This window comes from Maylandia zebra, linkage group LG8 (genome assembly GCF_041146795.1).
Source record: "Maylandia zebra isolate NMK-2024a linkage group LG8, Mzebra_GT3a, whole genome shotgun sequence".
In the NCBI taxonomy this organism is placed as follows: domain Eukaryota; kingdom Metazoa; phylum Chordata; class Actinopteri; order Cichliformes; family Cichlidae; genus Maylandia; species Maylandia zebra.
Window position 1 is genome coordinate 14,104,024 of NC_135174.1, and position 27,019 is coordinate 14,131,042.

Consider the following 27,019-nt stretch of genomic DNA (forward strand, 5'->3'; position numbering starts at 1 on the left):
GCTGGCCTTTGTTTCACTGCAGGAGGATAAAGTTTTCATGATGATGGTGAAGACTACCATCAAACACATCAGTGAAAAGCTCTAATCTCCCTCAGTGTAGGGATCAAAGCTGCACTGGAACAGCTTCACAGAAAGTACTAGAACTTTGCTCATCTTCCTTGTTCAAATCACATCCTAAAAGAGAATCGGGAAATATTTTCAAACCACATCCCTTGTTCCAGTAACTGGAAGAGATAGTTGCCATGGTAAAGTAATAAATAGCATATATTATGGCTCCTAAAACCACAAACGCATTTATCAGAACTCTAGCCTTAACTGTGTGTGTGTGTGTGTGTGTGTGTGTGTGTGGGGGGGGGGGGGGGGGGGGGGGGTAAGCAATGCATGTTTAATGTTGTGAAATATGTTTACTATCTTTAATTGTTTTAGCCGGTGATTATATTGGTAATTGATTTACAGGAAACAAATATACTCACTTGTACAGTTTAGACGTCAGTTCAGTTTAAAGCACTCTCAAGCCATTGTTCTCAGAACACAAAAAACAATGTGTGTACAACACTTTTCTCAGTGCCACCACGCTGTGACTAACTGAAGTTGTCCAACACAAAATTGCTAGCTGCTGGAATGTGTGACTGATCTGTTGCTGCAGTCTTGGATGTCCGTGAGAGAACCACCTCTAATGCAACTATTCTTGGTGGAAATCTAACTAGACAGAGATACCCAGATTAGTACTCCAACCTGTACTTTAACCATTGTTGAATCAGCACCCAGGCCCAAGCTGAAACAGAGAGACACAAGACAAGGGGAACTGGGACAAAGAAAACACTTAGCATATTAGCTTAACTACATGTTTGGTGTGTTTGGATGCCAGGGAATCAATTGCAGTGTACTGTGCAGGGGTATATTAAGAAAACAAATAATCTGGTGAAAACAAAAGTAAAGCTGTAATAAAAGGAAAGCCAGAAAAATATGCCAGGTGCATGGAATAACACAACTGTATATAAATAATCCAAAAAGAGACGTGTCCCGTTTCAATACAGTGGTTTGCAGCAATGAAAGAATGGGGAAACATAAAAATAGAAGTTGTAAAGTTGTAAAGTGTACAGAGAAGGGAAAAAATTTTTTAAAATAAAGACAGGAAGTGTAGAACAGACGTATAGAAAAAACCTCAAGCCATGAAGTATTTGTATAAAAAAAATTATAATAACTTCTGCTTTCTCTCTCTCGCTCCCTCTCTCTCTTCCATTGTGCTCAGGTTAAAGCCTCTGCAGGAATCATTCCGACCACAGGGGCGGCGCTGCACTTCAGTGTATCTCTGCCATACAACGACGACGAAGAAGCAGAACCGGACGCTACTTGTGGCGTAAACAATAAACAATTTTGTGCTGGGAAGATAGTGACATTGCGGTCACGTTGGTGTCACAATAAAAGGTAGGTAACAAAATGGTAGGGTGACATTGACCCGGAATAGATTTATAAAACTTTATTCATAGTCTGGCGTATCTTACGGTACATTAACAAGCACTAAATTGCTGCAAACGTAGCTAAAGTTAGCTAAACTGCACCCTGATAGCATCAGCAGGTATTTCTTGTTTAAGTGGGTACAAAAAGTGGTGTTTAACCGAGCAACAGTCTTAATAACATGTACTAACGTAACAACCACCTGAACCCAATCGTTTGATGACACACGGCGGCAGTGGGGCAGGTGTTTCTCTGAGCGCTTAAATATCAGTTGCAATGTGTTGCTGGCTGATAAATACGTGCTTCGCTAAAACGAGCGCATTTCACACGGAACGTCTTTGCTAGTTTGAACCCGAGGAAGAGGCGGTAGGCGATATTTAACTTTCTTTTGGGCTTACTTCTAACACGAAGGAGAAATCACTCATTGTTGGCACTTGTCTCTATTGTTCTTTCTGTCTTTTAAGCACAACACTAGCTGCATTCGTTGCTTTCTTTTTCTGTGTTGTAGACATGCAGTCTGCGGTGAAACAAAACTTTCATGCAGAAACTGAAGGAGATGTCAACAAACTGATCAACCTGAAGTTAAATGCATCCTACGCCTACCTTGCCCTGGTATGATTCTTGTAATTGTAACACTAATACCTAGCAGTATAGTGCCTGTATGTCTCATAATCTGTACTATATATTTCTAGATATCATTGTTTTCTTTTGTTTCTCTTTTTTAGGGTATGTATTTCGACAGGGATGATGTTGCTTTGCCAAACTTCTCCAGTTTTTTCCTGGAGCGTTCAGCCAAAGAGAGGGAACAGGCTGAGAAGCTGCTGGAATACCAGAACATGAGAGGCGGACGAATTTTGCTTCAGAACATCTCTGTACGTCCCAAATGTTATGGGTGTCCTTTTAAAGATGTTGTTGAGATGGGTGTATTTGTTGGTACACACTACTTTTTTTTTTTTTTTTTTTTTTTTTTCTTCTTCTTCCTCCAATAAAGTGTCAACATTTTGTTCTAGAAACCAAGTAAAGAAGACTGGAAGGGCGGTCTGGATGCAATGACCTTTTCCCTGGAATATCAGAAAACCTTAAATACACGTATCCTTGATGTGCACCGCAGAGCTGGCAGCCATACTGATCCCCATGTATGTCTGGGATTTTTGTTTAGTTTTTTAAATATCTAAATATAATTCTTGTGCTATTAACACAAGAAGTATATTTGGTCTAGAATATTTGCAAGTGTCATAGTATGAATTATTTTACCACTTACTCATCTAACTTCTCTTGTAGCTGTGTGACTTCCTCGAGCAGCACTTCCTCGTCGACAGCCATGACACCATCAAGAAGCTGGGCGACTACATTGGCAGTCTCACCCGCATCACTGCGTCTGAAACGACCGGTGCTATGGGAGAATACCTCTTTGACAAGCACACTCTGTAAAAGGTCCTGGGAGAACAGTGAAAAAGGTCCACATTTCAAAATATACAGAGATGGGCAAAGGCAATAATCCACACTGTACGTCCTTTCCCATTAAAACTTTACAAAGTTGTTACAGTCAACCACAGGTATTATCCAATTGCACTAGACCAAGTTAAATCGAAATGCCTCAGTTTTTCTTATAAAGAAAAGAAATTCAAATGTGTTGGGGAAATTGTTCTCATAAATGTGGTGCTAAACACTACCGTTTTTCTAAGCTGTTACAATGAGTAACTTGTTCATGTGGATTCCGTTTTTTATCATGTGTGAAACATTCCATTGTCATGTTTCAACCCACAGAACACTTTTATAAATGAACAATTTTTGAAGAAGGAAAAACAAATGGACATTTCAAACATTCAATAAAGTCTCATTATGCTGAAAAATCTCTTGTTTGTCTTTAAAAGTCAGGTTTGTGTGTGTAACTGTTATTTTCAGTTGCTCTGACAGGTAGTTATCTGACTCGTCACAATGTCTGAGCACATTATCTAGGTCACGTCTGCACGAGATAACAGTGGGCACATGCTTACTCCCAGTTGGGTGGTGCTAACGCTGGGCTGCTGGAGAGTTTGGTTAACGATTTCCAAGCTGCTTCTTGGTTAATTATCTGACAGCAAAGATAAGTCATGTGACTTACGTCAGAGTGGATCCCACACAGGCATGGGTCTTAGGCTACGTCCACACCTCAACAGGTATTTTTGAAAACTGAGTTTTTTCTATGCTTTTGAGCCTTTAGTCCACACAAACTGCATTTTCGATCACTGAATACTGATATTTTTAAATACTCCTGCCATGGTAAAGATTTTCGAAAAACTCTGTTTTTGCGTTTAGGTGTGGACGAGGAAAACAGACTTAGTCATGTAATGCCAAAGGTGTGTACCTTGACGTCATGCTGTGCGCCACATTATTGTTTACATGAGATGAATTTCTACAGTGGCGGATATGGACAAAATGCTGTTGCTCTTACTATCTGCAGTTTTTACATGGTTACATATGCATACTCAATTACTGTCACTCCATTTAAAAAGACAGAGGCATTAGAGTGAACTTCTCCATTTAACAGACGCTCTCAAAACACAAATCCCAACGTTGTCTTCGGGTTTGAATATTTTTTTAATTAAATTTATGCATGCTGTATGCATTTTGTTCATTCCTAAGTTGTGAGTCTACACAACAGCTAAAATACAGTCTTTGGTTATTAACATTTGAAATGATGAAGGCACTTGAAAAGTAACACAAAATTAGTTGCCTTTCCAGAAAAACAAAAAGAAGTACTCAAGATTTGCATAAAACCCTGTTTACTCTTTTCCTCCCAGGCTTCTAGACTTCTGATTGGCCATTTCTACACTGTTAGGATTTGGCATGTTCTTCACAGTGTTTGACTGCGTCTTTTGGTGTTTACATGTGGACTGAGGTATTTTTTTCAAAACCACATGTGGATAGAATTTCTTTTAAACTAAAATGGAAAATTTTTCTTTTCAAAAATACCCGTGTACGTGTGGACGTAGCCTTACTCTGTTCAAGTGTCATTTTGGTTCTAGTGGTTTGAGGTAGAACACTTGACAGATTAAGAAACCACAAGGGTTTGCACAGATTTTCCCAGGTTTTCACCAAGTGTGAAAACATTCGTAACTTGTGTTTGTGTGGTTTAATGTATTACAGCATAAAATTTATTTTTTATTAATAAAATATCCTGAAATGCAGAGTTCTTTTAAGTGCCCGCCCTAACTCTATGTAAGGCAATTATGTCATGCTCATCTGTCCCCCCCCCCCCCCCCCCCCCCCAACAAAACAAAGGCATATATAAATATCCCTGCAGATTACTGTTTACAGTTTAATAAATATGCGTATGTGTTTTGTACAGTAAAATGGCAGGCTAAAAGGATGGGAAACTACATATCCACACATACATGCACAATATCCACTCGCAGTACAAGTTGTTGTTGGACGATCGACTGCGAGGGCAGCTATGCTGAGGAGATTAGTAAAGGGCTGGATGTACTACAATCTCTTGAGTCTAATGGATAAACACTGCCATCAGTGTAATAAACAGTTTTCCCCTGGCGCAAGGAAAAGCTTTGAATACTTCAACATGTTAAATTTACCAACCCTGCAACTACAACACGATAAAAGGTGAATGATGGTCTAAATTTTTCTTTAGTCAGACGTAAAGCAACAGATGTGTTGTCTGCCTTCTAATATCAGTAGGAGGGGGGGAAGTGGGGGGATTAAATGACAACATTTCTCTAGTGATTTGCCAGTGCTTTAGCTTTGGTGGAAAGGGTTGCAGGGAGCCTGCCAGTTCTAGTCAACAGCATACCCAAGGATTGATAGGTGTGCAGGGTCTTCAACAAGCCAGAGGAAAAGCTACAAGAAAGACACCGAACTAGAAGTTGCCTCCTTTTGGTGTTGACAAAATTAAAGGGAGATATCAACAGGTAAGATAAATATTCAGTAAAATTTCAAACACTGTTGTTATGATTAAGTGGAAAAATCCTAAAAAAAAAAGGGTCTAAACTGAGGAGAAAAACATGCTGTATTTCTGTGTGTGTATTTTCTTCCTGTTGGCTTTGAAGAAACCAATTTAAAGGACCACTAATATTGCAGATTGTTCATTTTACATACTTTAGTTTCCTATTAGATATCACATCGTGTTTTCAATTTTAATAAATGTCCTTCAGTGATCATTTAATTTCATTAAGCTATATTCAATTTCAATGTTCAATTATTAAACACAGTAAATGGGTGCAGTAAAAATTACTTTTACTGCCATTTTTGTTTGCTTTTAAAATGGAAATACAGCTCATAATAACTACTTATTAAAAAATCTGTTTTTTCCAAAAGTTGCCTGTGTTCCACTTAACCTCATTTAAATATTGTTCTAAACAGTCAATATGACAGAAACAGTGGCTTTATGCAAGGCAAACCAAAGGATGATACCAACCCCTATTTTTTAAAGCTTTGAGAATCTGTGGTTTTGGATTAATATTGTAGAGGCATAGTTTAATCCAGTCCACAGCAGAGTCAGTGATGAGAGAGAAATGGGGATGGGCTGAACGTGGGAGTGAAAGCGTGGGCCACGAGATGGAGGAGAGCATGAGAGTAACAGAGGGATTAGGGTCAGCCATGTTGAGCATCTGGCTTAGAGTTGTCCTATGCTCTTCAACCTTCCTGCAACACATTAACACAGGGATTACACAGCATGCATGTAAAGTTGTGTTATCATTCAATGTGGCAGCCAACTTAAAAACAGCGTGAATAACTGTAGTAATTCTAATGTTTTGGCAGCTGACATGAGGCTGGTCGGTGCTGGGGTTCGAGTCCGGAGGGCCGCTGAGCCGTCTGAACCAGAATCGGAGGAAACAACAGAGCCTGCTCATCATGAGCACTCTCATTCAGAACACCATGAGCACTCACATACAGAACATCAACCTGGGCACGACTACAACCACATGAAGGAAAAGTTCATGAATGAGCTGAGTCATCTGTCAAGTAAGCTACTGCCACAATCTGCAAAATGATACAGAAATCCATAAACCAGTGATGACGTAAACTAAATGTGGCTATTGGGGAGGAAACTATCCCTGTGCAGAATTTACATTATGTCAAATTTATATTTATCAAAGGGATTTATAATTTATTTATCGAAAGGAGCCAGCTGAGGAGGTTCGGGCATCTGATAAGGATGCCTCCTGGAGTGAGGTCTGGGCTTCTCTACTTAGGCTGCTGCCCCTGTGACTCGGCTCCAGATAAGCAGAAGAAGATGGATAATATTTATCAATGTATTTACCAGTTATGTTTAGGAGTTATGTTTATAGTCTTCCACAAAAGTTCAAGCTACTGTAGATGTAAGGAGAAATTTCCAACACTAAATTGCTCTTTTTAACATAAGTGATGTGGCATAAAGAATGATTTCAAAGAACGTCAACAGTTTAAGTGTTTATGCCTACAATGACAGAACACGAAAACGTGCTTCTGAGTCATTTTGCCAAGAAATGAAGAACTACTGCTTATGATAATAAGAGTAAAGCGTTTAATGAGCTTCTGCGGTTGGTGGAGCAACTAGTGGTGGCTGTGGGTTTACAGACTGTTATTATCTCAATGCTGACATGTGTGTTATTGACATAACACAACATTAGCAAAACATAGATAACAAAGTGCTTAAAATATAATTTTGAGAAAGTTTTAGTTATTGTGGTAAAAAGAAGAAATCATGATTTATTTTGACATTATGCATTACACCTTTGGTTCTGTCTCCAAGCTCATGAACAGCTGTTAATGTCTGAAGGGGAACTGCTATGTTTTGCTTTTACTTTCTGAAATATATTTATTGTTACAGTGGCAGATACTCATAAACAGCCATGAGCAAAGTCTGAAAAAATGAGGTAATCACATACAAATAACTGTGAGTTATTTGACCTATTTCAGATCAAACATAAACTAAGCCTCTGCGCAAAGGCCCAGTATTAGAATATTTTGAAATTTAAATGAGGCGTCCACTATTCTAAGAATGCATTCCAGTGCAGAAATCTTATGCCATCTCTAATTCATTCATATGTTGCTTGGAAAATGGGAAATGGATTCACTGATTATTGAAACACGTGGAAACATAGATAAACGTTTTTGCCTCATAAATGGTATGAGGCAAAAATCAGGCTTTGTACAATTATAAAGAGCTTGAAAGGTAATATTTAATATGAACACCTTAATTCTGCAACACAGTCTGAACTCTCTTAAGCAGCTTTCTTGTAATTTCCTAAGTAGTCTTCAGAAATAGTTCTCTAGGCTTCTTGAAGGACATTTAAAGCTCTTCTTTGGAAGTTTGCTTCCTTTTGTTCTGTTCTCTGTCAAGATGATCCCACACTGCTTCAATAAAGTTGAGGTCTGGGCCCTGGGGAGGCCAGTTCGTGTGTGTGTGTGTGTGTGTGCGTGTGTGTGTGTGTGTGTGTGTGTGTGTGTGTGTGTGTGTGTGTGTGTGTGTGTGTGTGTGTGTGTGTGTGTGTGTGTGTGTGTTAAATCCAGGTATACTTTTACTGCTAGTATGTTTGGGATTATTGTTATGCTGAAAAACAAAGTCTTTCCAGATGGTACTGCGTGGGTGATCAAAATCTCCAAGCACATTTTTGCATTCATAATTCCATCAGTTTTGACAAGATCTCCAACACCACTGGTTGAAATGGAGGCCCAAACCATGACAGAACCTCCACCATGTTTTACAGAGGCCTGTGGACACTCACTTTTGTACATCTCTCCTGACTTCCTTTGTGTATACCAGGGGTCGGGAACTCCAGGCCTCAAGGACTGGTGTCCTGCAGGTTTTAGACCCTCGGTCAACACACCTGACTCAAATGATTAGTTCATTATCAGACTTCTGGAGAACTTTAAGACATGTTGAGGAGGTAATTTAGCCATTTAAATCAGCTGTGCTCGATCAAGGACACATCTAAAACCTGCAAAAATACTATTTTATGCCCATCAAACTGTGTTATCTTTGGCATTCATATATTCAACTAAAGAATTCCTTCTTTGCTAAATTATGTGTGTGGACAAAACACTAGTTCATCTATTGTGTTAGTTTTAGTTTTTTTTTCTTCTTGAATGCAAAAAGGCATTTGTTTGAAAAAGCCCAAATACAAGAACTGGACTGAAAATGAGTGAAAAAGAACCCAATGTTCACAGTCCTTCAGAAAGTCTGGAGAACTAATGCTCAAGACCTTGCTGCTCAAAATCGAAAATATCACAAATGAGGGGTGGCTCAAAACTTTTGCACACTACTGTAAAAAACAATTAGGTGGATAATAGGTCCCCTTGAACAATATTGTTATAACTGATTAACCTGATGCAACTGAACACTGGGAAAAAGTGACTTTCCCTAGTTTTTTTTTGTAATTTTAAGATATAAAAAAGTTCAATCCTCTTCTTAAGGTACGAGATCAGCAAGCTTTTAAAAAACCTTCCATAGAGAGAATTGAAAAGTGAGGATATCAATCTGAAGTTCTGACTCATATTTGTTTAATGAGGTTTTGGTTGTTGTTTCAGCATTGTGTTAGTTCTGTGTATGTTAACAGCAAAGGCGGATCAGAGATTTCCAGCACTTTCATGATAACCATACTTCTATAACATCCACTGATGGGCCAACCCATATCTCTATTTTGGCAGTTCCCATGTGGGCAGTGGGAGCCATTGTTGTGGTGGTTCTGGTCTTGGTGGCATGCTTCATCTTCTGCATTTTTAAGAAATGCTTTGGTAAAAAGAAAAAGCCAAAGAAAGCGAGGGAGGGGAAGGCAGGTCGCCGCAGAAAGGCAAAGGAAGGTGAAGGAGAGACTGGAGAGAAGGTACGCCTATCACTGTATTATATTATCTTATCTTACCAGCTCAAGAACTACAAGAAAATCGTGTGTGTGTGTGTGTGTGTGTGTGTGTGTGTGTGTGTGTGTGTGTGTGTGTGTGTGTGTGTGTGTGTGTGTGTTTGTGTCTGTTTTAATCTTATAGGAGGGGGAGGTGAAGAAAGAAGGGGAGGAAGAGGAGAAAGAACAGGAAAAGTTGGGTAAACTGGAGTTTTCCTTGGACTACAACTTCACAGATGCTCAGGTAAGTCCTCCATGGAAATGTCAAAATTCCTACCCTTTTTCTTTTTGACCACTTAAACCACTGCAGACCAGTTCTGTCCAGATATATTAAAGTTCTGTATTTTTAAGTATTTCTATTTCATCTACCGGAACCAAATTCCTTGTATGTGTCTGCACATATACTTGGCCAATAAACACGATTCTGATTGTGATTCTGATTCATTTACAGTTTAGTTTAGATTTTTATTCCAGATAACTAAAACATTTTTCTCAACTAGTTTTAGTCTTTACTTATAGATAACTCTAATAACATTGATTCTGACACTTGATCTCTTTCCTCTAAAGCTCATCGTGGGTATCCTTCAGGCTCAGGACCTTGCCGCTATGGACATGGGGGGGACTTCAGACCCCTATGTCAAAGTTTTTTTGCTGCCAGATAAAAAGAAGAAGTACGAGACCAAGGTTCAGCGCAAAAACCTGTGCCCTGTTTTCAACGAAACTTTCATCTTCAAGGTACTACTTGTCCTTGTCGACTTGATGCTGTCAGGGTTTTGTCTTTGTCACAGCTCGAGTTGGTGCTTCGGGCTGTTGCTTTTCACGCTTCGCTGGGCACAAGTGTCCACTTCCTCTTCAGACTTTTCTTCCCCTTAATCAACCTCAACCTGTCCCTTCCCCCCAAAATACCAATGCAGTATGTTTTGAAATGTCTGTTATCATTTTCCCCCTCTTTTTAGATTCCATACGCAGAGCTGGGTGGAAAGACTTTGGTCTTGCAGGTTTTTGACTTTGATCGATTCTCCAAGCATGACATGATCGGTGAAATAAAGATTCCCATGAACAGTGTTGATTTGGGTCAGCCAATGCAACAATGGAGGGACTTGGAGAGTGGTGAGAAGGAGGAGGTACTGTATCTTTGTTTAAACATGTTTCAGCTCTTCAACCCTTCAATGCTAAACATCTGGATAATAACCCTTTTTCAATATTCTCTTCACAAAATTTTATCCCTGCAGGAAAAACTGGGTGATATCTGCATCTCATTGCGCTATGTACCCACTGCCGGGAAACTGACAGTGAACATCATGGAGGCAAAGAACCTTAAGAAAATGGATGTTGGAGGTTTATCAGGTAATCAGGCCTCATGATTTTATCAGTCAAATAAATGAAAAAATAAATCTCCAAGTATCATAAGGAATTGAAATAGACATGCATGATGCAACTCACCTTCACTTCCTCTTTCAAAAGACCCATATGTGAAGATTGTTCTGCAACAAAATGGGAAACGGATTAAAAAGAAGAAGACAACAGTAAAGAAAAACACACTCAATCCTTATTTTAATGAGAGTTTCAGCTTTGAAGTCCCCTTTGAGCAAATACAGGTACCTTTTATTACCGGTAATCAGTTTTGAAACACCAAGCACTGTGTGGACAAGCTTGTCATTTGTATTTCTTTTGCCTTTCAGAAAGTGCAGGTTGTCATCACAGTATTCGACTACGATAAACTTGGAAGCAACGACCCTATTGGAAAGACCTTTATGGGTTATGGAGCTACAGGAGTCGGACTGCGCCACTGGTCAGACATGCTTGCTAATCCCAGACGTCCAGTAGCCCAGTGGCACACTCTTCTGCCTGAAGAAGAAGTAGATGCGGCACTCAAAGCAAAACCTCGTTAGAGTCACACCTGAGTAGTGACTGCTGCCAATATGCTACTTGTTGTTAAACCCGAAGTTTTCTTAATTTCTATTTTCTCCTTTCCATTTTATTTCCTTTGAGACACATATTGCGTGTGTGTGTGTCTGTAGGTGTGTATATATGCACCTGTCAAGCAATGTTTGATATTTGGCTGTTATTAAAACCTTGTCTCCCCATATTTACCTCATACCATAAACCAAAGTGATTGTCTTTATAAGCCTAGAAACCACATATCTGTAAATGTGCATCTCTTGTGTAGGCCCATGCAAGGTTATGTTAAAAATTGATGAAAGAGAGTTTATTCACATAATTACTCAATGATGTGAACTTTGTTGTTTTTTAATGTATTTTGGGCCTTTTTGCTCACTTTCTAGTGTTGTGGTGCAATAAACAAATAAACCTACAATGGAATGTTTCACATTAATGCTCAGTTTCTTTTAATAAATTGAATAAACTTTAACAATGAAGGCACTCATAGAAGAGCGTACTGTGTAATTCACTCTTTTCACCAGTAGATGGTGTCTACGTAGCCAAAAGTGTTGCCTAGCAACAGAACCCAAACTTACTTTCAGCTTCACACTTTTTACAGCTGTCGTCAAAGAGTCGGTCGGGTGAGGTTTAACAAATAGTTTTTGATATTATCTAAGGTTTTTTAATTACAGAATTAAAGTCAGAGACACACTTATGCGTTTGAGCAATAGCTGTATTTTCAGGGCACCATTTAAAAGTTCTGTAGCAGTTGGCTAGCATTAGTTGAACTAAGCTATTTTATATTTTTACGGCTTTGTGTTAAGATATGGTCCCTTGCCTACCGCCGTTTGTTTTGTCTTGACGTAAACCAACGGGGTGCACGCCTTCGTTTGCCTTTCTTTGCAGTATGAGTGCTGGACGGGCATCTGAGGGTGCGGGTTGCATCACTTGGTGGGGCTTCAGTCCTGCACGCGACCTGCTCCATATCGGTAAGAGTCTTGGCTGCACGAGGATCCTGTGAGTGGGCCCGCGCACGTGCGTCAGAGCAGATAAAGGATTGTATGAGTTGCTTTGATGTTTTTCAAGAGTATTCATTTATTATGCTGCGTTGAGTGCATTTAAAAATAGACAGCCACGTTTTAGTTTCACACACATAAATACACAATACACGTGTGATATCTCAAAATTAGGTACAGTCAGTCGGGGTTTTTTTTTTTTTTTTAGGTTTTTTGAATAGAAAAAATAATGGTGTACTCACAAATATAGATTTATTAGTGTGCAATTCTAAATTTATTTTAAATTCCAACAAATAAAGAATTAAAGCATTAAAAATACATAGTGTAAGATGTCATGTTGCCTCTTGAATACAGTGATCCCGATGGACTGTTCTGCCTGATCTTATGTATGTGGCCAGAGAATTGCCACATATGTCTTATATCAGAGACAGAAAAGAAGTTAATTCTCAGGAGTTCATGTGCTGAGGAGGCAAGTTTTAATTAATGTTTGCACCTTCATACTCAAGATATGAAGAATTATTTTATTATCTGAGAAGGGATCCACTTCAACAATTAAGTGAAAGCACAAAAAGAGACAACACAATCAGCATCTGAATAAAAGTTCATCCTCTTCCTCCTCTCAAGCCCCATCTCCTGAACTGAAGTCAGGAAGACATGCATAAACATGCTTATTTATTCCTGATATTGCCGCAGTTACTGATCGTCAGCAGATTAAACATGCGACCCTCCTGTCTCTGGACAGCTGATGATGAACCAGCTAAACAAAAACACCAGCTGGTTATAAACTAGCCAAATGTACTTCTGAGGCTAATGGTAGGCCTCAGAAGTACATTTCCTCCCAATAAAGTGTTTGATTACATTCTCACATTGCATGAGAGTCCAACAATTCTGGATCCGCTTAAAAGAAAGTTTCACTAATGCCAGCTAACAGCAGCTAACAGAGGCAAAAATAGCACTGATGATCAATCATTTGTCACATTATAAGATAAGATAAGATAAGATAAGATAAGATAAGATAAGATAAGATAAGATAACCTTTATTAGTCCCACACGTGGGAAATTTGTTTTGTTTTATAATTGGTCACACTGATATAAATAGTGTTTATCACAGTTGGATCTTGGAGTTGATGGCAATATTTGAGTGAAGATGAGGCTGAAATGATTTAAAGACTGTAAAACAACTAAATGCATTTTTCAGTGAGTTTTTTGGTGCAGCTGTAGACAGTTTGTCTTCTGAACATTTTGCGGAAATTTGTTCAAAGATTGAAATTTGACATTTGAAAGGTATGGTGTCTGATCCTTCCACTCAAAATCACACAAATCAACCTCGGTAAGTCGACCCAGAACTGGATACACGCAATGGATCAGCAAACTGTGTCATCCGTCAGTCGTGTTTTATCATCTGATACTGTATCCTACACTGTGTCTCTGTCAACTCTGTCAGTATCACAGGTCCATCAGTAAACATCTGACCTGTTTCTCCAGATTTCTATATTCAGTTTCTATCACCTACAGTTTGTCCCTGTCAGGTTAAATGTACTGAGGTTCCTTATCCAGCAACAGAAGCATAATATGTGTTTTCTCTCTCTCTCTCTCTTTCTCTTACTAGGCCCTGAGAGATGTGAAGGGGAAATGAATGTTTTACTGGTGGGCAGTGGAGATCCACGACATATTTTAAAGACGATTGCCGGTTTGCAAGACAAACAAAGTGTCCATGTGAGCCTAAGTCTTTTAAAACTGCAAATGGCTAACAATACTTTGAGCTTCAAATAACTTCTTTTTGCCACACTGCAGATATGGGTCATAGAAAACAACATGGAGGTGGTTGCCAGACAGCTGCTGCTCCTCTACCTGGCACTGATTCCCCAGGACAGCATGGGGATTAATGGTACATGGGAGTTGGATAAATTATTCATTTTATTAAAGCAAGATATGTTGTTGTCCATAAACCAGTGGGGTTTTTTAATCCTTATTTTAAATCTTTAGAGAAGACCGAAGTTTTCCTAGAGGTGTTTGGAAACGCAGAAATCCGCAGTCAGGCAGAGGAAGTACTGCAACGTGTAGCATCACAACTTTCTCTGTCTGTTACTGAAACAATGGCAACGCATGCCTGTCTGAACACAACTCTCCTTAAGGTACAAACATCTGCTGAGGGAGCTTATTTTTACCTAAACAGCCAGACATTGCAGCTTGCTCAGTATAACCTGTAGTGCACTGCACATAATCATTAAAATTTGTAAGTGTAAGTGCTTTACACATTCAGAAAAAGCTTCAAAATTTTATTCACTGAGTATGGACACTTTTTACAGTTTAAGGAGCGAGACGAACTGGACATGATATTTAAGTCATGGATCCAAACTCAGTCTTCATCACCAGAGCGTCCTGCTCCTATCATGTCCAAAGCTTGGGATTATCGAGTCAGGCAACACCTCGGGACACGCTATGACTCCAAGAAGGGCTGCTTTGACTGGGATCTTACAATGAAGCTTCATGAGAAAGGGGTATCTGAGTACTTTCTGCACATTCCTCTGGTGTGGCCAGAGATTTTGCAAATAAAAAGTTGGTTAAAGAAATTCAAATATATGTTTGTGTCCTGGTTGTCTGCAGTGTGGCGTCATCAACAGACAGCAATACATGCGATGGAGGGAACAGGGACTGGCATTCGAAATGAGGGAAGGCGTCTATCAAATAACTAATCCTAGTTTGCTGTCTTCAAGAGTCTTTAGTCAGGTAATTACATATCGTTTTTTTCTACATCGCTCTTCTACAGTGCCGTGAATTTTTCCCTTCAATGATTTTTTTTTGTCACGTGTTTCACATTTGGGATCATTAAAGAAATCTTAATATTCGACCAAGATACACTGTGTGGATAGAATATGCAGTTTTTAAATTATGATTTCATTTATTAGGAGGAAAAAAAACTATCCAAACATGCCTGGCCCTGCTTGAAAAAGTCATTGTCCTCGTATTGTTTTAATTCAGCCACTGGAGGATTTTAAGTATGAACAGACTTGTTTAAAGCTTGTCAAAGTAACTCAGTCTGATTTTAGTCCAGACAAACCTTCCAAAAAGTTCAGCTTTTGACTCATCATCAAGATGTTTTTTGGCAAACATGAGAGAAGCCTGTTCTTTTTGGTCAGCAGTGGTTTTCATCTCGGGGCTCCTGTGGATGCCATTTCTGCTTAGTCTCTTTCTTATTGTTGAATCATGAACTCTGACCTTAACTGAGGCAAGTGAGCCCTGCAGTTCTTTAGATGCTGTTCAGGGTTTTTTGTGCCCTCTGGATGAGTCATCTATGTGCTCTTGGAGTAATTTTAGTAGGCTGGCAAGGTTCACCCTGTTTCATGTTTTCTTCATTTGTGGATAATAAGGACTCTAACTGTGGTTCACTGGAGTCCCAAAGCCTAATAAAATTCTTTGTAACCATTTGTAGATGATAGATAGAGAAGCCTGCTCTATCTATCACCTAAACAGAACAGACAGGTTCTGTTTAAATGATTTCATGATCCAGCAGGTCTGGCATTAATCAGGCCTGAGTGTGAAGGAGAAGAAATTGAACTCAGCCATAAAGAATGTGGTTATCACAGTTCATTCATGATTCAACAAAAGGGGCAATGCCTTTTTCACACAGGGCCAGATAGGTAAGCATAACGTTTTTTCCCCTAATAAATAAGACCATCATTGAAGACCTGCATTTTGTATTTACTCGGGTTATCTTTGTATTATATTTAAAATGAGTTTGCTGAACTGAAACATGTAAGTGTGACAAATGTGTGAAAAACCATATCAAGAAATCAGGAAGGGGCCAGCTACTTTTTCACTTCACTGTAAACAGTAAGTTGACGAAGGAAGCTAATTTTGGTCATGTGTCTGTACAGAAAGGAGACAAAGTATCCATCAGGGGATACTGGGGAGACATTGTTTCTAGTCCCTACCTGTCCTTTGGCATTGAAACTGATGACAAGAGTCTGCTGAAGACACAGAATGGGCAACCCATTAAGGTAAAACATACAAAGTTTTCTGTCTTTTTCTGTCTTCATTGCTGGAATCAGTGTGCGCACATCTCTAAACACATTACTGTCTGTCTGTTGTCATCCATCCTGTTCTCACATCCACAGACCGCCCAGGATATCTCTTTCGCAAATCTGCAAGGATTGTTCCAGTCCCTGTCCAGCAGACGGGGCTGCCCTACTACTTCTCAAACATACACCGATGCAGAGGACGACACATCCATACGGACTGTCAGTATTAAAGGTGAAATGCTAAAAGGCCTTCAGCTTTAGCTTTGATTAAAACCAGAGTGTAAAACCACTGTGACAAAAAGACCCTTAAAGTGATGTGAAAGGTTGGTTTCTATTTTTATATGTTCTTTCATTTTGTTCTTTTGGACAACTTTAAGAGAAGTTTAAAGGGGAATGAGGTGCTCCAGCTATTTACTGTATTACTTCCTGTCTTCATGCAATATGTTTTGATGTTTCATTTCCAGAAAATAGCAACTAAAACCAGCACTGCGTTTTCTCTAATCCCATTCAGACTTGATGTATCCAAATGGGATCTCTGTCACCTTCCTGCCTTTGGACTCATTTCACAAACTGCCTGAGAAACAGAAATATTCCCAATTCTTCAACACCATTTACTTCTCCGCCAGGTGGATTTTTCTTTAAATGAATACGAAATATATTAAGTCATCTTGAAAAAATATTCCTTTAGCATCCAGTCACCTGGACTGCACACTACTGATATAACTGCTGACCATGTTTCGTTCTCTGTGCTTTTGCTTCCTTCTCTGCCTCTGCTGTAAAGCTTTGTGCACCAGTTGGGCCCGATGATGAGACAGATTGCAGCACCAGACGCTGTGCTTGTCGTGGAGTTGGCCAAGTGAGGGTTTTTTTAGTAACACAGGGCTCGTTACCATGGCCACCAGGACTACAGTGACTGCCGTGTATCGGCATTTGCATATGGGATATTTTGAGTTTGCCACATATTCCTTATAATTCAATTGTGACACTGTTCTTGAAAGTTAATAGCGACAGCGATTGCCATATTTGGATTCACAGTGCATTCCTGTGTCATTATGTGTGTCTCAGGTACATTTTGGATCTGAATAAAGAGCAAGAAGCTGGCTTTGCAAAGAAAGTAGAGGACATCGCTTTAGAGGCTGGATTTGAACCTTGGCATGAGGGGACCAGTAATGACGTCCACGCCGTCTTCGTACAACACATAAAGTAGAGATGTTCGTATCGCAGCATAGCTGTTTACCAAGATGCGAGAGACACTTAGCATAATAAAGCCATACAACAGAGACATTTCACATCTTGTTTATCAGCAGTTTGCAAACCAACTAGGAGGAGCTGTCAGATGCTTCAGATAATAATTCATATTTGTTTGGTAGCAACTATGAATTAATAATATTTCACATCTTGTTTAAATGAAACCATTACAGCAGTTCAAATATATTTATATGTGTATTTTAATAGCCACAAATGTAAGTATAAGTTGATGTATTCAAATAAACCCTACAGGAAGCCATTATTTGAACACTGCAAAGGTGCTGGAAGTTTGTCCTGGAACTAGTGAACCATCCTCTTGTTTGTTTATGCTTCCTGTGTGTGTCTGTGTGTGTATGAGGTCACTTCCAACGTCCTCCAACTTTTCCCTTGCCATGTCCCTTTTTGCTGCATTAAGAAAAAAGAAGATTAAAAGGAGATCGTAAACAGTAGTTCACAGGAGATCAGCGAAATGTAAGAGAGTAAAGTAGTGCTAGTTCCTCTTTCTGCTCTGTCGCTTTATTTAAATATATTAAATAAAGTGTGTGTGTGTGTATCCTGTTCAGAAAGTAGCAAGATCTTAGATTATTGTGTTTCCTGTGCGTGTGTGGTTGTTGCCAGTGACCTGTGAAATCTTTGCATAGTCAAAGATGTGCAAAGAGTTGATCTACCTACAACCCTGCACTTAGCTCCCTTGTTTTGTGGGTAGATTGAGACAAGCCGTCTGACTCACAATTTCTGAGCGTGTTGGATCCTGTTCAGGAGGACATTGATCTGAAAAAGAAAAAGTACATAAGAATATAATGTCTCCGATTTCTAATATAAAAATCTTAAATATTCCCAAGTAAAGGGCTAACCTCATATTTCTGTCTCTTCATCTTCTCAGTCAGATCAAACTTTTCTGACTCCAGCTGGTGGATCCATTCCCACATCTCCTTGGCTCGCTCTCTAAAACACAAAAGGCATTACAGCTTGTGTCTAAGGCTTAAACAATTGTTTGCCTCAGGCTTATCCAGCTGATATATCTATAACATGTAGCTAAATAAAAATGTAATCCAGTGAAGGCTTTAACTGACCTCAGGCCATCCTCTTTCAGGCTCTCAATTGCCAGTGGCTTGCGTCTTTCTGCCAGTGTCTTCTTTTTGATTTCCCTTGCAGTTTGTCTTTTACCCCGTTTCTGCTCTGCCTGTAAGAAACGACCGCTCTTGCCCAGTCACATCAGCCTAGAAATGCACCTCACATATCTGCAGAATATAGCGGTACGCCTGCCCGCAAATGAATCACTTGAATCCCTCTGACCTTTGCTAGGAACCCTCCAAAGTGAGCGCCCATGTTGGAGAGAACTTTCTTCTTCTTGGCCTCATCATCTGCTCTCTTCTTTGCCTCTTCATCCTCTTTCCTCTGCCGCTCCTCCTGAGTTGCATCGTCACTTAAATTATTCTTTTCTTTGTTGGATTATTGATATTTTCATGGAATAAGCAACATATGTGTTAACATATTTCATTACCGCTATCCGTGTTTGTCTGTCCCGCTCTTTTTCAGCCCTTACACGCTGCTGCTCAGCTCTTTCTGCCCTCCGGCTTTCCTACATTGAAAAAAAAAAACCAACTCTGCTGCTTTACTCTCTATTAGCCTGAATGGTGACTGCACCCTGACAAATCCCTTTTTCATACAAACAAGTGAGGGGAAAATAGACAAACATGCAAAACAAGAAAATAGTATGGGGAAGGGCATTACAATTCTTGCTTTGAGTCCAATCAATTCCTCTTCTTCTTTCTTCCTCTGCTCAAAGTGGACCTCAATCAGTGTCTGTAGTTCCAGAAGATCTTTTTCCATCCTTTTCCTATGGATATCCTAGCATGGGAGAAACTTACTGGGATTACTTATGTTTGGTTTTCGTGTAATGTATTTCTTTTCTTAAACAATGATATTAAGGCACTTACATCAAAGTCAACCCTCTCTCCCTCTGGGATTTTTGGTGCACCGAGTTGCGTAAGTGGCCTGTAAAACCACATGAAGGCGTACTGATTTGCTATGCTTTGTTTTTTACTAATCAAATCATTTTGAAAGCTCACAGCATAATATTCTTGTATTTTCTTACTTGTATTTGGGCCGTTCTTCTTCAGTATGGCAGCCAGAAAAGCAATGAAACAGTAAATCAGTTATTATCATCATTATTATTATTGTTATTGTTATTAGAATAATCAAAAATACATCTTGAAACAGAAAAGCTCAAGTTAAACCAAGTTTATATCAGACAGGAAGCTGTTTATCTTTATCTTATTCTAACCATCTCACACTCAACGTCGCAAAGACAAAGGAGTTGATAGTGGACTTCCGGAGGTGCAGAGAAGTACACACCCCCATCACCATCAACGGCGCTGCTGTGGAGAGAGTGAGCAGCTTCCGGTTCCTTGGTGTACATCTGGCTGAGGATCTTACGTGGTCAGTACACACAAACAAAACAATGAAGAAGGCGCAGCAGCGCCTCTTCTTTCTCAGGAGACTGAAAAGATTCGGCATGAGCCCCCGCATCCTCAGGACCTTCTATCACTGTGCCATTGAGAGCATCCTCACTGGATGCATCACCACCTGGTATGGCAACAGCACCGCCTACAACTGCAAAGCTCTCCAGCGAGTAGTGCGGTGCTCTGAACGGATAATTGGAGGTGAGCTTCCCTCCCTCCAAGACATCTACAGGAAGCGGTGCCTGAGGAAAGCGGGGAGGATCATCAAGGACTCCAGTCACCCCAGCCATAAACTGTTCAGACCACTTCCATCAGGAAGGAGGTTCTGCAGCATCCGGTCCCGAACCAGCAGACTGAGAGACAGCTTTTTCCATCAGGCCATCAGACTGCTGAACACGTCATAGACACCTCAGCTTCACTACTGGAACTTTAACATTATGCACTCCATACTGTACAGTAATGCCACTGTTTTGCACATGTCTCAACTATGTATATTTTTATATATTTTATTTTATTGTTTACTCTATTTAATTTGTAAAATATGTGTATACACACACACACACACACACACACACACACGTAGAAAAATATTTAGTATACACATCCAGAAATGCATATACTATTATATATTGTACATATATTTATTAGTTTCAGATGTAGCCATTCTTGTATTTTGCTTGTTTACGTTATTGTATTTTGCACAACTCTGTTGCTTGTGAAGCTCGCACACAAGCATTTCACTCACATGTGCTGTACCAATGTACCTGCACATGTGATGTGACAATAAAAGTGATTTGATTTGATTTGTTGGAACCTCCCTGCAATTCATTTTCATTTACTGTTTGAATCAAGCTGTTTACCTTCTTTAAAGCTCACTTTCTTCATATTGGCAGCCACTAACAAGCAAAACAGCATGCAGGTGAGTCTCTTCTGCTCACCTCCAGAGATTAAAATGTTAAAGATTCCCACATAGTACACAGCCAAGAGTGGAAATAAATGAAACAGAGGAGTCAAGGAGGCCATCTATGTCCAGCTTGAACAGCCGTCATTAAGTAGAGGTGGTGGCCTATGACACCATTTGTCAGCTACTTGGAACACAGTCTTGAGATCCTTTCCCATGCGATTCAACCCCAACTCACACCTCGACCCATGTGACCTTTATAACTCGTATGGTGAGGGTGGGAAAAAAAATTCACAAATGTCACAGATGTTTCTAACGACTCACATGATGAAAGAGCAGTTCAACTCAGCACTCTCTAAACCACCTCCAAGGTGACAGCCCCACCTTTGCCAGCTTTGCCTCTCCAAAGCATGAAATGGACATGCATGCAAAAGTTGCAGAACCAGAAAGGGGAGATAATATATTTAACCCTGTGAGACCCAACCCATCAAAAAATAGCCAGAAATTTCAGATTTTTTGGAACTGAGATGTTCTTATAACAAAATCCACAATTTTTTTTCTGTATCATGTTTATGATATATTTATTATATATTTTTTGTATCGCATTTGATAAATTGGGCGTGTTTGGCAACTTTTTGTTAACAACAATGTTAATTTTAGAGGAAAAAAAAGAGTTTTGTCCATAACATTTTGAAATTATGGCAAGTATTGATCATGTTGATGACATAGAGGTCTCAGAAATTCATGTAGCAAATATGATACAAATGGCATTATAGGGTTAAAACCAAGAAGTGGCTAGTGAGCAAGGAATGTATGAAGTATGCTAGGTCCTTAATCACCAGAAATAATTAAGCTAGGCGGCTAATGTGTATTTACATGTAAATCTGTTAGTAATGTCTGTTTAAATGCTTTCCGATCATTTTCATGTTTGCTTTAAATAAAATATCTCCCTCTGCTGGTGCTGCAGCTTACAGGCTACCTCAACATGCGTGTCCAAATGGACCAGCGCATCTATTACACGTTTTTCCGTGATACTGGGTTGTGCACTAAGGTAGTGATTATGGACTACCCACAGAAATACAGAATCAACACGTAAACATTAAGTCAATTACAGGATTTAAACCATATTCGCAATTGTGTGGGTCTATGGGGTGTCTCTACTACTGGATTGCTAAAACAGCTGGTAGTTGATCTGTTATCTCCAAGGTATGCTAAATATAATCAACCCACACTGAGCCTTCAGTCTCACCTCCCTCTCCCTGCTCCTCATCTTCTTCTGGAGAAAGAAAGAGTCACAGTCTGATTGAGTTGAGATATGAATTGCAGCTTATATATTTATTAAATGAAAGAATTGCTGCCCTTACCCTCGTGATGCCCTCTAAATCAAAAGGAATTGAAAGAATGCATTAGATGTGCCATAAAACACAAGTTAATGAATTAGAACTTTCTGGACTGGATCGACTCACCCGTGTTCATCTAAGTAAGACATGATGACACTGGAAAGACACATAGAAATCAGTGCTATTATGTATAGTTATAATGCACCACACGTCTTTTTCCAAACCTTTGAAATTAAAAAAGCAACATCCAGTGTAAGATTTTACTTTAGGGGATAAGATTAAGTGAAAGGCCATTTGGAGCTAATGATCTAGGAATAGAAGAGGCCAGAGGGACACTGGATTGGAGCAGCATCCAATTATCCAGGATCAGAGTGAGGTAACAGCTGTCCAGTCCATCTTGTTTAATTTGATTTACAAGAGAGAATGTGGGATAGAAGGAGATTAAGCTGGTCGGCTAGCTGCTATTAACACCAGCCAAGTCCTCTATTATCATTTGATCTACGTGCAGTCTCAGTAAATTAAAAGGATCTTTAAATACGTGCGTAGCCTCACAGATATTTTAACCATTACTTCATAGGTTTATGCACATGTGTCACTGTGAGATGTTGCATGAGTACAAAACCATGTTTGACTGATCAAATAGACAAAAACCAACAAAGGCAAATTTGGGATATTGAAGTCTCATTCCTATGCAAATGTATGATACTACCTGTTTACAGGCACTGATAAAAGTGTCTACAATACCTCACAGGTCAATTTTAGCAAGGATTTTAAGATATGACTGTGTCAGTCTAAATAAACAGGTATGGACAAAAGGACTGAAGGATTTCAGGAGGATTTTATTGCATTAATTGACCAGCAGAGTTACCGAGAATAACTGGAGCATGTTTATTCTGAGAAATGTTACACCTTTATCATCACCCACTAACACACTGGTGGGTCCAGTATTTAAATACATTACAGAATTGTTTTGATCAAGAATAAACCACTGAGTTTTTTCACTTCATGAAAATCCCAAACACCAAATGCTGCACACTGGGTGTTTATATTTCACTCAAAATAACCGGAAAAGACACTGAATATAACAAATAAGTCATTTCCAAATCCAAACTCACTAATCTGAGCAAAATTTTTAGTGTCTTATCATCAAAGTCGTTCCATTTATTGCAAATGCTTGATTTTTCATAGCTGTTAATTTAGCAATACTAAGTTGGGCATGTGCTCAGTGGAAACTGTAGCTCGAGCTGATTATCTTATTTGGATGTGGATGGTGCTATAATTTAAATGTCAGTTTAGATATCATAGGAAAAGGTCAAAGTACATACCTGAACAGCAGACAACAACACTGATGTTGAAACGAAGAGCAGTAACAAGTGCAGGGGAAACACAGCTTTATATGGGGTCCTCTGGGCGACAAGGAGGAGTGTGTGTGTGTGTGTGTGTGTATGTGTGTGTGTGTTATTACTCATATGGTGGAAACAAATGTATTTCCACAGTCTCTGATTGTTTCACTATTGGTGCATGATGGATGTTATGCTAGGAATTCTCTGAAGTAATGAACATAATACTTAGTGCTTTCTGTTGTGCACCAGTTTGAGCTTAAGACCTTGAGGTCATTTTGAAGATTTTAGGACATTTTGGCAGCTTCTTGCTGTCAGACAAACCTTAAAACAACTGTTGGAGAATTCAGAATTGCTTTGGTGGTGAACTTAGGTAGAAGTAGGTCAGCATTAGGATATGAAATTTAGTTTTGATGGTTAAGATGAGAAAGGAAGTGGGATGCCAATAACTTACACGATACACAAATATGACCCATATTCACATGCTACAAACATGTGGATATGGGTCATAATTTCAAAATAAGGAACAGGGATTGAATGTGGACTATTAGTGGGTATTGAGGGCATAAGCTGAAGTCTGACAGGCAAAAAAAAATGAGAACAGTGTTTGATGCTGACCTTTGTACGTGTTTTGGAGTTTGCACGTGTTTTGGATTTGTACGTGTTTTGGAATTTTGCATGTGTTTTGGATTTGTACGTGTTTTGGATTTTGCATGTGTTTTGGAGTTTGCATGTGTTTTGGAGTTTGTACGTGCTTTGTCTCTAGGGGCCACCGTAGTGGAGGTGTGATGGTGTGGCGGTGTTTTGTTGGTGACATTGTTGGGGATTTATTCAAAATTGAAGGCACACTTATCCAGCATGGCTACCACAGCATCCTGCAGCGACATGCCATCCCATCTGGTTTGCATTTAGTTGGACCATCATTTATTTTTCAACAGGACAATGACTTCAAACAACCTCCAGCCTGTGTAAGGGCTATTTGACCAAGAAGGAGAGTGATGGAGTGCCAAATGGCCTGTCCTCCACAGTCACCTGACCTAAACACAATCGAGATGGTGTTGAATAAGATGGACCGTAGAATGAAGGCAAAAGGGCCAACAAGTGCTCAGCATCTCTGGGAACTCCTCCAAGACTGTTGGAAAAACATTTCATGAAGCTCATCAAGAGAATGCAAAGAGTAATCAAAGCAAAGGGTGGCTATTTTGAAAAATCCCCCCAAAATAAACATGTTTTGAGTTATTTCACACTTTTTTGTTCACTACATAATTCCATATGTGTTCATTCACAGTTTTGATTCCTTCAGTGCGAATCAAGCACCAAATGTGAAAATCAGTAAAAACATATATTACCCACAGTTTTTTATTGATCGTCTTCAATGTTCACAACAATATACTAGGCCTTGGGGGACATGAGTAGCTAGGTTGGCTAAGCATTTACCTTGATTGTTAGCACCCAAGATCAAAGTTCACCTTGAAAAAAAAATTCAAGAAACCATGTCAAGCAATGTATCATATGAAAAGGCATTGAGAGAACTGTACAGCACAATTTTTATATTTTCAGCCCTTGCACTTCAGGGGGAATTGTGCTCTCTTGGCGTCAACCACCTTTTCTCGTGTCTCCCTTCGGAACTTGCGGACTTGTAGTCCATATGTGGCATAGATGTACACTCATAGGCGCAACCCACATACTCAACTCTTCTGCTCAACTCACAAATGCATGGCTTTCCAACCGTACAAGATTTATTTCCAAGAAGCATTGTTACAACAAAGACATAATAGATCAAACACCAAGCATCCTGTCCTAAGGAAGGCACATATTCTTTTGCATCTTTGCTAAGCTTCAGTGCTTCATTTTCATAAAGACAAATACAAAGGCTACTTGCTAACAAACAAAACACTAATACGTGAAGCATGAAGTAGGATTAACAACTGCCTATTTGTAATAAAATAGCTTCCCATCAGGTAAGAAGAGAGTTGTTTCTAAACATATAGCAGGGAGTTGATCATCTGGGTGGACAGCAACTGCCATGTCATGATGTTAGGTGTTGTCAACACATACACATTAGTAATGCTAAAGCATCAATGTAATTTAAATATTTCTGAGAATTATGGAGAGTTAAATTATATGTAAAGTGTCACTTGACCTGGAAAAAATCTGTATATGAATCGTCTCAGGATTGCTGGATTTTCTGCTGGACTCAGTTTTGGATTCTTAGTTATTACATTTGAGTCCTTGTGTTGGTGCCTGTTCTACTTTCTAAGGTAGTGTATTTTTGTTGTTGTTGTTGTTGTTGTTGTTGTTGTTGTTAGTTCTACTTACTGTCTCTGTCCTCCTGCTTATTCTTTGATTGTTCTCATCTGTGTCTCGTTGTAATTCTCTAATCAGTCTATGTGTTCTTCTGTATCAGGTTGTCCGTAATATTAATCCTATTTGAACATTTCAAGAGTGAAAAAGCCAAAGATTTTTATACAAAAGAAAGAAATCTTTAACTGTCAAAGTTTAAAACCTCTTTTTCATCATTACTAGGTGTGGCTGGTAATTGTATCCATGTAATGGGGCTGCTCAGGTAGGTGATTTATCAGAGGGAGCAGGGTAGATATGCAGACGTGGGCAGTTATAGACAGGCATGTGTCCATGCCATTAGCTTAAACATGTTACTGCCAATTCTTGCTATGGTTATGGTTCCTAACTATACTGTACAAGTATAGTTAGGACATAAGAGTAATTATGTAAGTAATGAAACGATTCCCAAAATAGTTTCAAATTTGTTGTCTGCCAGAACAACAAACAATTCTGTTCTTAAAGTTTAGTATTTGTCATTTAAACATTTTTGACTTATTCAATAAAATAGCTTCAATTCATTTAAAACCGAAAAATAAGTGTCTTTGAAATACATTTAAAAAAATAAGTGGATGCTACCAAAGTGACTCATCTGTCCGCGTTTTTATTTGCTTTAAGCCCTTAAGTCCTTAAAACTTCTGCCTGTAAATCTATCCACAAAACCTAACAACAAAAACAACTTAAAAACAAAAAATCTGTATTACTTCCATATTGATTTGATTAAGCACAAGACGCCAGTTATGCTTTGAAAGGGGAAAAAAGTCCCTCAAAATGTTAGAACGCAGTATTGTCACCTTCTTTGATGACTGGTTGATTTATTTCATTTTGTTGTCGCATACATTTGTTTTGGCACATTTGTTAAATCCTCTGGCTGTGCATTCAAAGACTTGTGATTGTAACATTAAAGTAAGTAAGGCAGGAAATGCTTCAGTTTCATGGGTTTTAAAAAGTTTGAGACTGAGTGGACTACCACTGAATTAAAAATTCTTTAACCACTTTAGTAGGCTAACAAATGCAAACTGATTTTTTCTAATTTACATCCTAGAGAAAATATGGTCCTTACAGTGATTTTATTGCTAGTTTCAGGTAAGTGTCATAAGTGATGAAATCCATTCATGAATCCATTTTCTTAACTGCTTATGATGAAACGTTCATGCTGAAGTTAAACAGTGTTATGATGATGGTGCAGTCCTC

At 39.1% G+C, this 27,019-nt stretch overlaps 4 protein-coding genes across 6 annotated transcripts; 3 read left to right on the forward strand and 1 right to left on the reverse strand.

The window, feature by feature from the left end:
* The first annotated feature begins 1,277 nt into the window (after positions 1-1,277).
* Positions 1,278-3,311, forward strand: zgc:56095 (Ferritin, lower subunit-like). Of its 2 annotated transcripts, none has more exons than XM_004571386.4 (5): positions 1,278-1,428; positions 1,967-2,070; positions 2,184-2,330; positions 2,469-2,594; positions 2,740-3,311. In XM_004571386.4, the coding sequence occupies exons 2-5, from the start codon at positions 1,969-1,971 to the stop codon at positions 2,887-2,889; spliced, it is 525 nt and encodes a 174-aa protein (XP_004571443.1). In that variant the 5' UTR covers positions 1,278-1,428; positions 1,967-1,968; the 3' UTR covers positions 2,890-3,311. The 2 variants fall into 2 exon arrangements, with proteins under 2 accessions (XP_004571443.1, XP_004571442.1); XM_004571385.5 differs by lacking the exon at positions 1,278-1,428 and adding an exon at positions 1,668-1,824.
* A 1,847-nt stretch (positions 3,312-5,158) lies between these two features.
* On the forward strand, positions 5,159-11,589 carry syt5b (synaptotagmin Vb). The gene is made up of 9 exons (XM_004571387.5): positions 5,159-5,363; positions 6,214-6,417; positions 9,085-9,260; positions 9,418-9,516; positions 9,840-10,007; positions 10,229-10,396; positions 10,505-10,619; positions 10,737-10,870; positions 10,955-11,589. Exons 2-9 carry the CDS (start codon positions 6,219-6,221, stop codon positions 11,162-11,164), a joined length of 1,269 nt encoding a protein of 422 aa, XP_004571444.1. The 5' UTR covers positions 5,159-5,363; positions 6,214-6,218; the 3' UTR covers positions 11,165-11,589.
* Positions 11,590-11,691: 102 nt separating this feature from the next.
* dnaaf3l (dynein axonemal assembly factor 3 like) lies at positions 11,692-17,698 on the forward strand. The gene is made up of 12 exons (XM_076887433.1): positions 11,692-11,794; positions 12,060-12,142; positions 13,779-13,885; positions 13,964-14,057; positions 14,156-14,304; positions 14,479-14,670; positions 14,777-14,899; positions 16,048-16,170; positions 16,288-16,423; positions 16,703-16,817; positions 16,973-17,047; positions 17,257-17,698. The coding sequence occupies exons 2-12, from the start codon at positions 12,061-12,063 to the stop codon at positions 17,396-17,398; spliced, it is 1,338 nt and encodes a 445-aa protein (XP_076743548.1). The 5' UTR covers positions 11,692-11,794; position 12,060; the 3' UTR covers positions 17,399-17,698.
* A 55-nt stretch (positions 17,699-17,753) lies between these two features.
* On the reverse strand, positions 17,754-23,529 carry LOC101471746 (troponin T, slow skeletal muscle). Of its 2 annotated transcripts, none has more exons than XM_076887434.1 (13): positions 23,471-23,529; positions 22,272-22,301; positions 22,170-22,183; positions 22,055-22,081; positions 19,538-19,553; positions 19,380-19,437; positions 19,174-19,290; positions 18,944-19,021; positions 18,736-18,849; positions 18,513-18,622; positions 18,294-18,384; positions 18,170-18,210; positions 17,754-17,844 (listed from the first exon to the last, which is right to left on the reverse strand). In XM_076887434.1, the coding sequence occupies exons 2-13, from the start codon at positions 22,292-22,294 to the stop codon at positions 17,799-17,801; spliced, it is 735 nt and encodes a 244-aa protein (XP_076743549.1). In that variant the 5' UTR covers positions 22,295-22,301; positions 23,471-23,529; the 3' UTR covers positions 17,754-17,798. The 2 variants fall into 2 exon arrangements, with proteins under 2 accessions (XP_076743549.1, XP_004571472.3); XM_004571415.5 differs by having other exon boundaries at positions 19,538-19,556; positions 23,471-23,528.
* Positions 23,530-27,019: the final 3,490 nt, after the last annotated feature.

Bases quoted from the DNA above. Each gene is read 5' to 3' on its own strand.
- LOC101471746 (XM_004571415.5), bottom strand. From the start codon at position 22,294: ATGTCTTACTTAGATGAACACGG. The intron at 19,291-19,379 runs GTAAGTGCCTTA...CTCCCATGCTAG, and splicing joins GAGAGAGGGTTGACTTTGAT to GATATCCATAGGAAAAGGAT. The intron at 19,022-19,173 runs GTAATGCCCTTC...TTTTCAATGTAG, and splicing joins TTGGACTCAAAGCAAGAATT to GAAAGCCGGAGGGCAGAAAG.
- dnaaf3l (XM_076887433.1), top strand. From the start codon at position 12,061: ATGAGTGCTGGACGGGCATCTGAGGGTGCGGGTTGCATCACTTGGTGG. The intron at 14,058-14,155 runs GTACATGGGAGT...TTAAATCTTTAG, and splicing joins GGACAGCATGGGGATTAATG to AGAAGACCGAAGTTTTCCTA. The intron at 16,818-16,972 runs GTGGATTTTTCT...TCTGCTGTAAAG, and splicing joins ACCATTTACTTCTCCGCCAG to CTTTGTGCACCAGTTGGGCC.
- zgc:56095 (XM_004571386.4), top strand. From the start codon at position 1,969: ATGCAGTCTGCGGTGAAACAAAACTTTCATGCAGAAACTGAAGGAGAT. The intron at 2,331-2,468 runs GTACGTCCCAAA...ATTTTGTTCTAG, and splicing joins TTTTGCTTCAGAACATCTCT to AAACCAAGTAAAGAAGACTG. The intron at 2,595-2,739 runs GTATGTCTGGGA...CTTCTCTTGTAG, and splicing joins GCAGCCATACTGATCCCCAT to CTGTGTGACTTCCTCGAGCA.
- syt5b (XM_004571387.5), top strand. From the start codon at position 6,219: ATGAGGCTGGTCGGTGCTGGGGTTCGAGTCCGGAGGGCCGCTGAGCCG. The intron at 9,517-9,839 runs GTAAGTCCTCCA...TTTCCTCTAAAG, and splicing joins ACAACTTCACAGATGCTCAG to CTCATCGTGGGTATCCTTCA. The intron at 10,871-10,954 runs GTACCTTTTATT...TTTGCCTTTCAG, and splicing joins TCCCCTTTGAGCAAATACAG to AAAGTGCAGGTTGTCATCAC.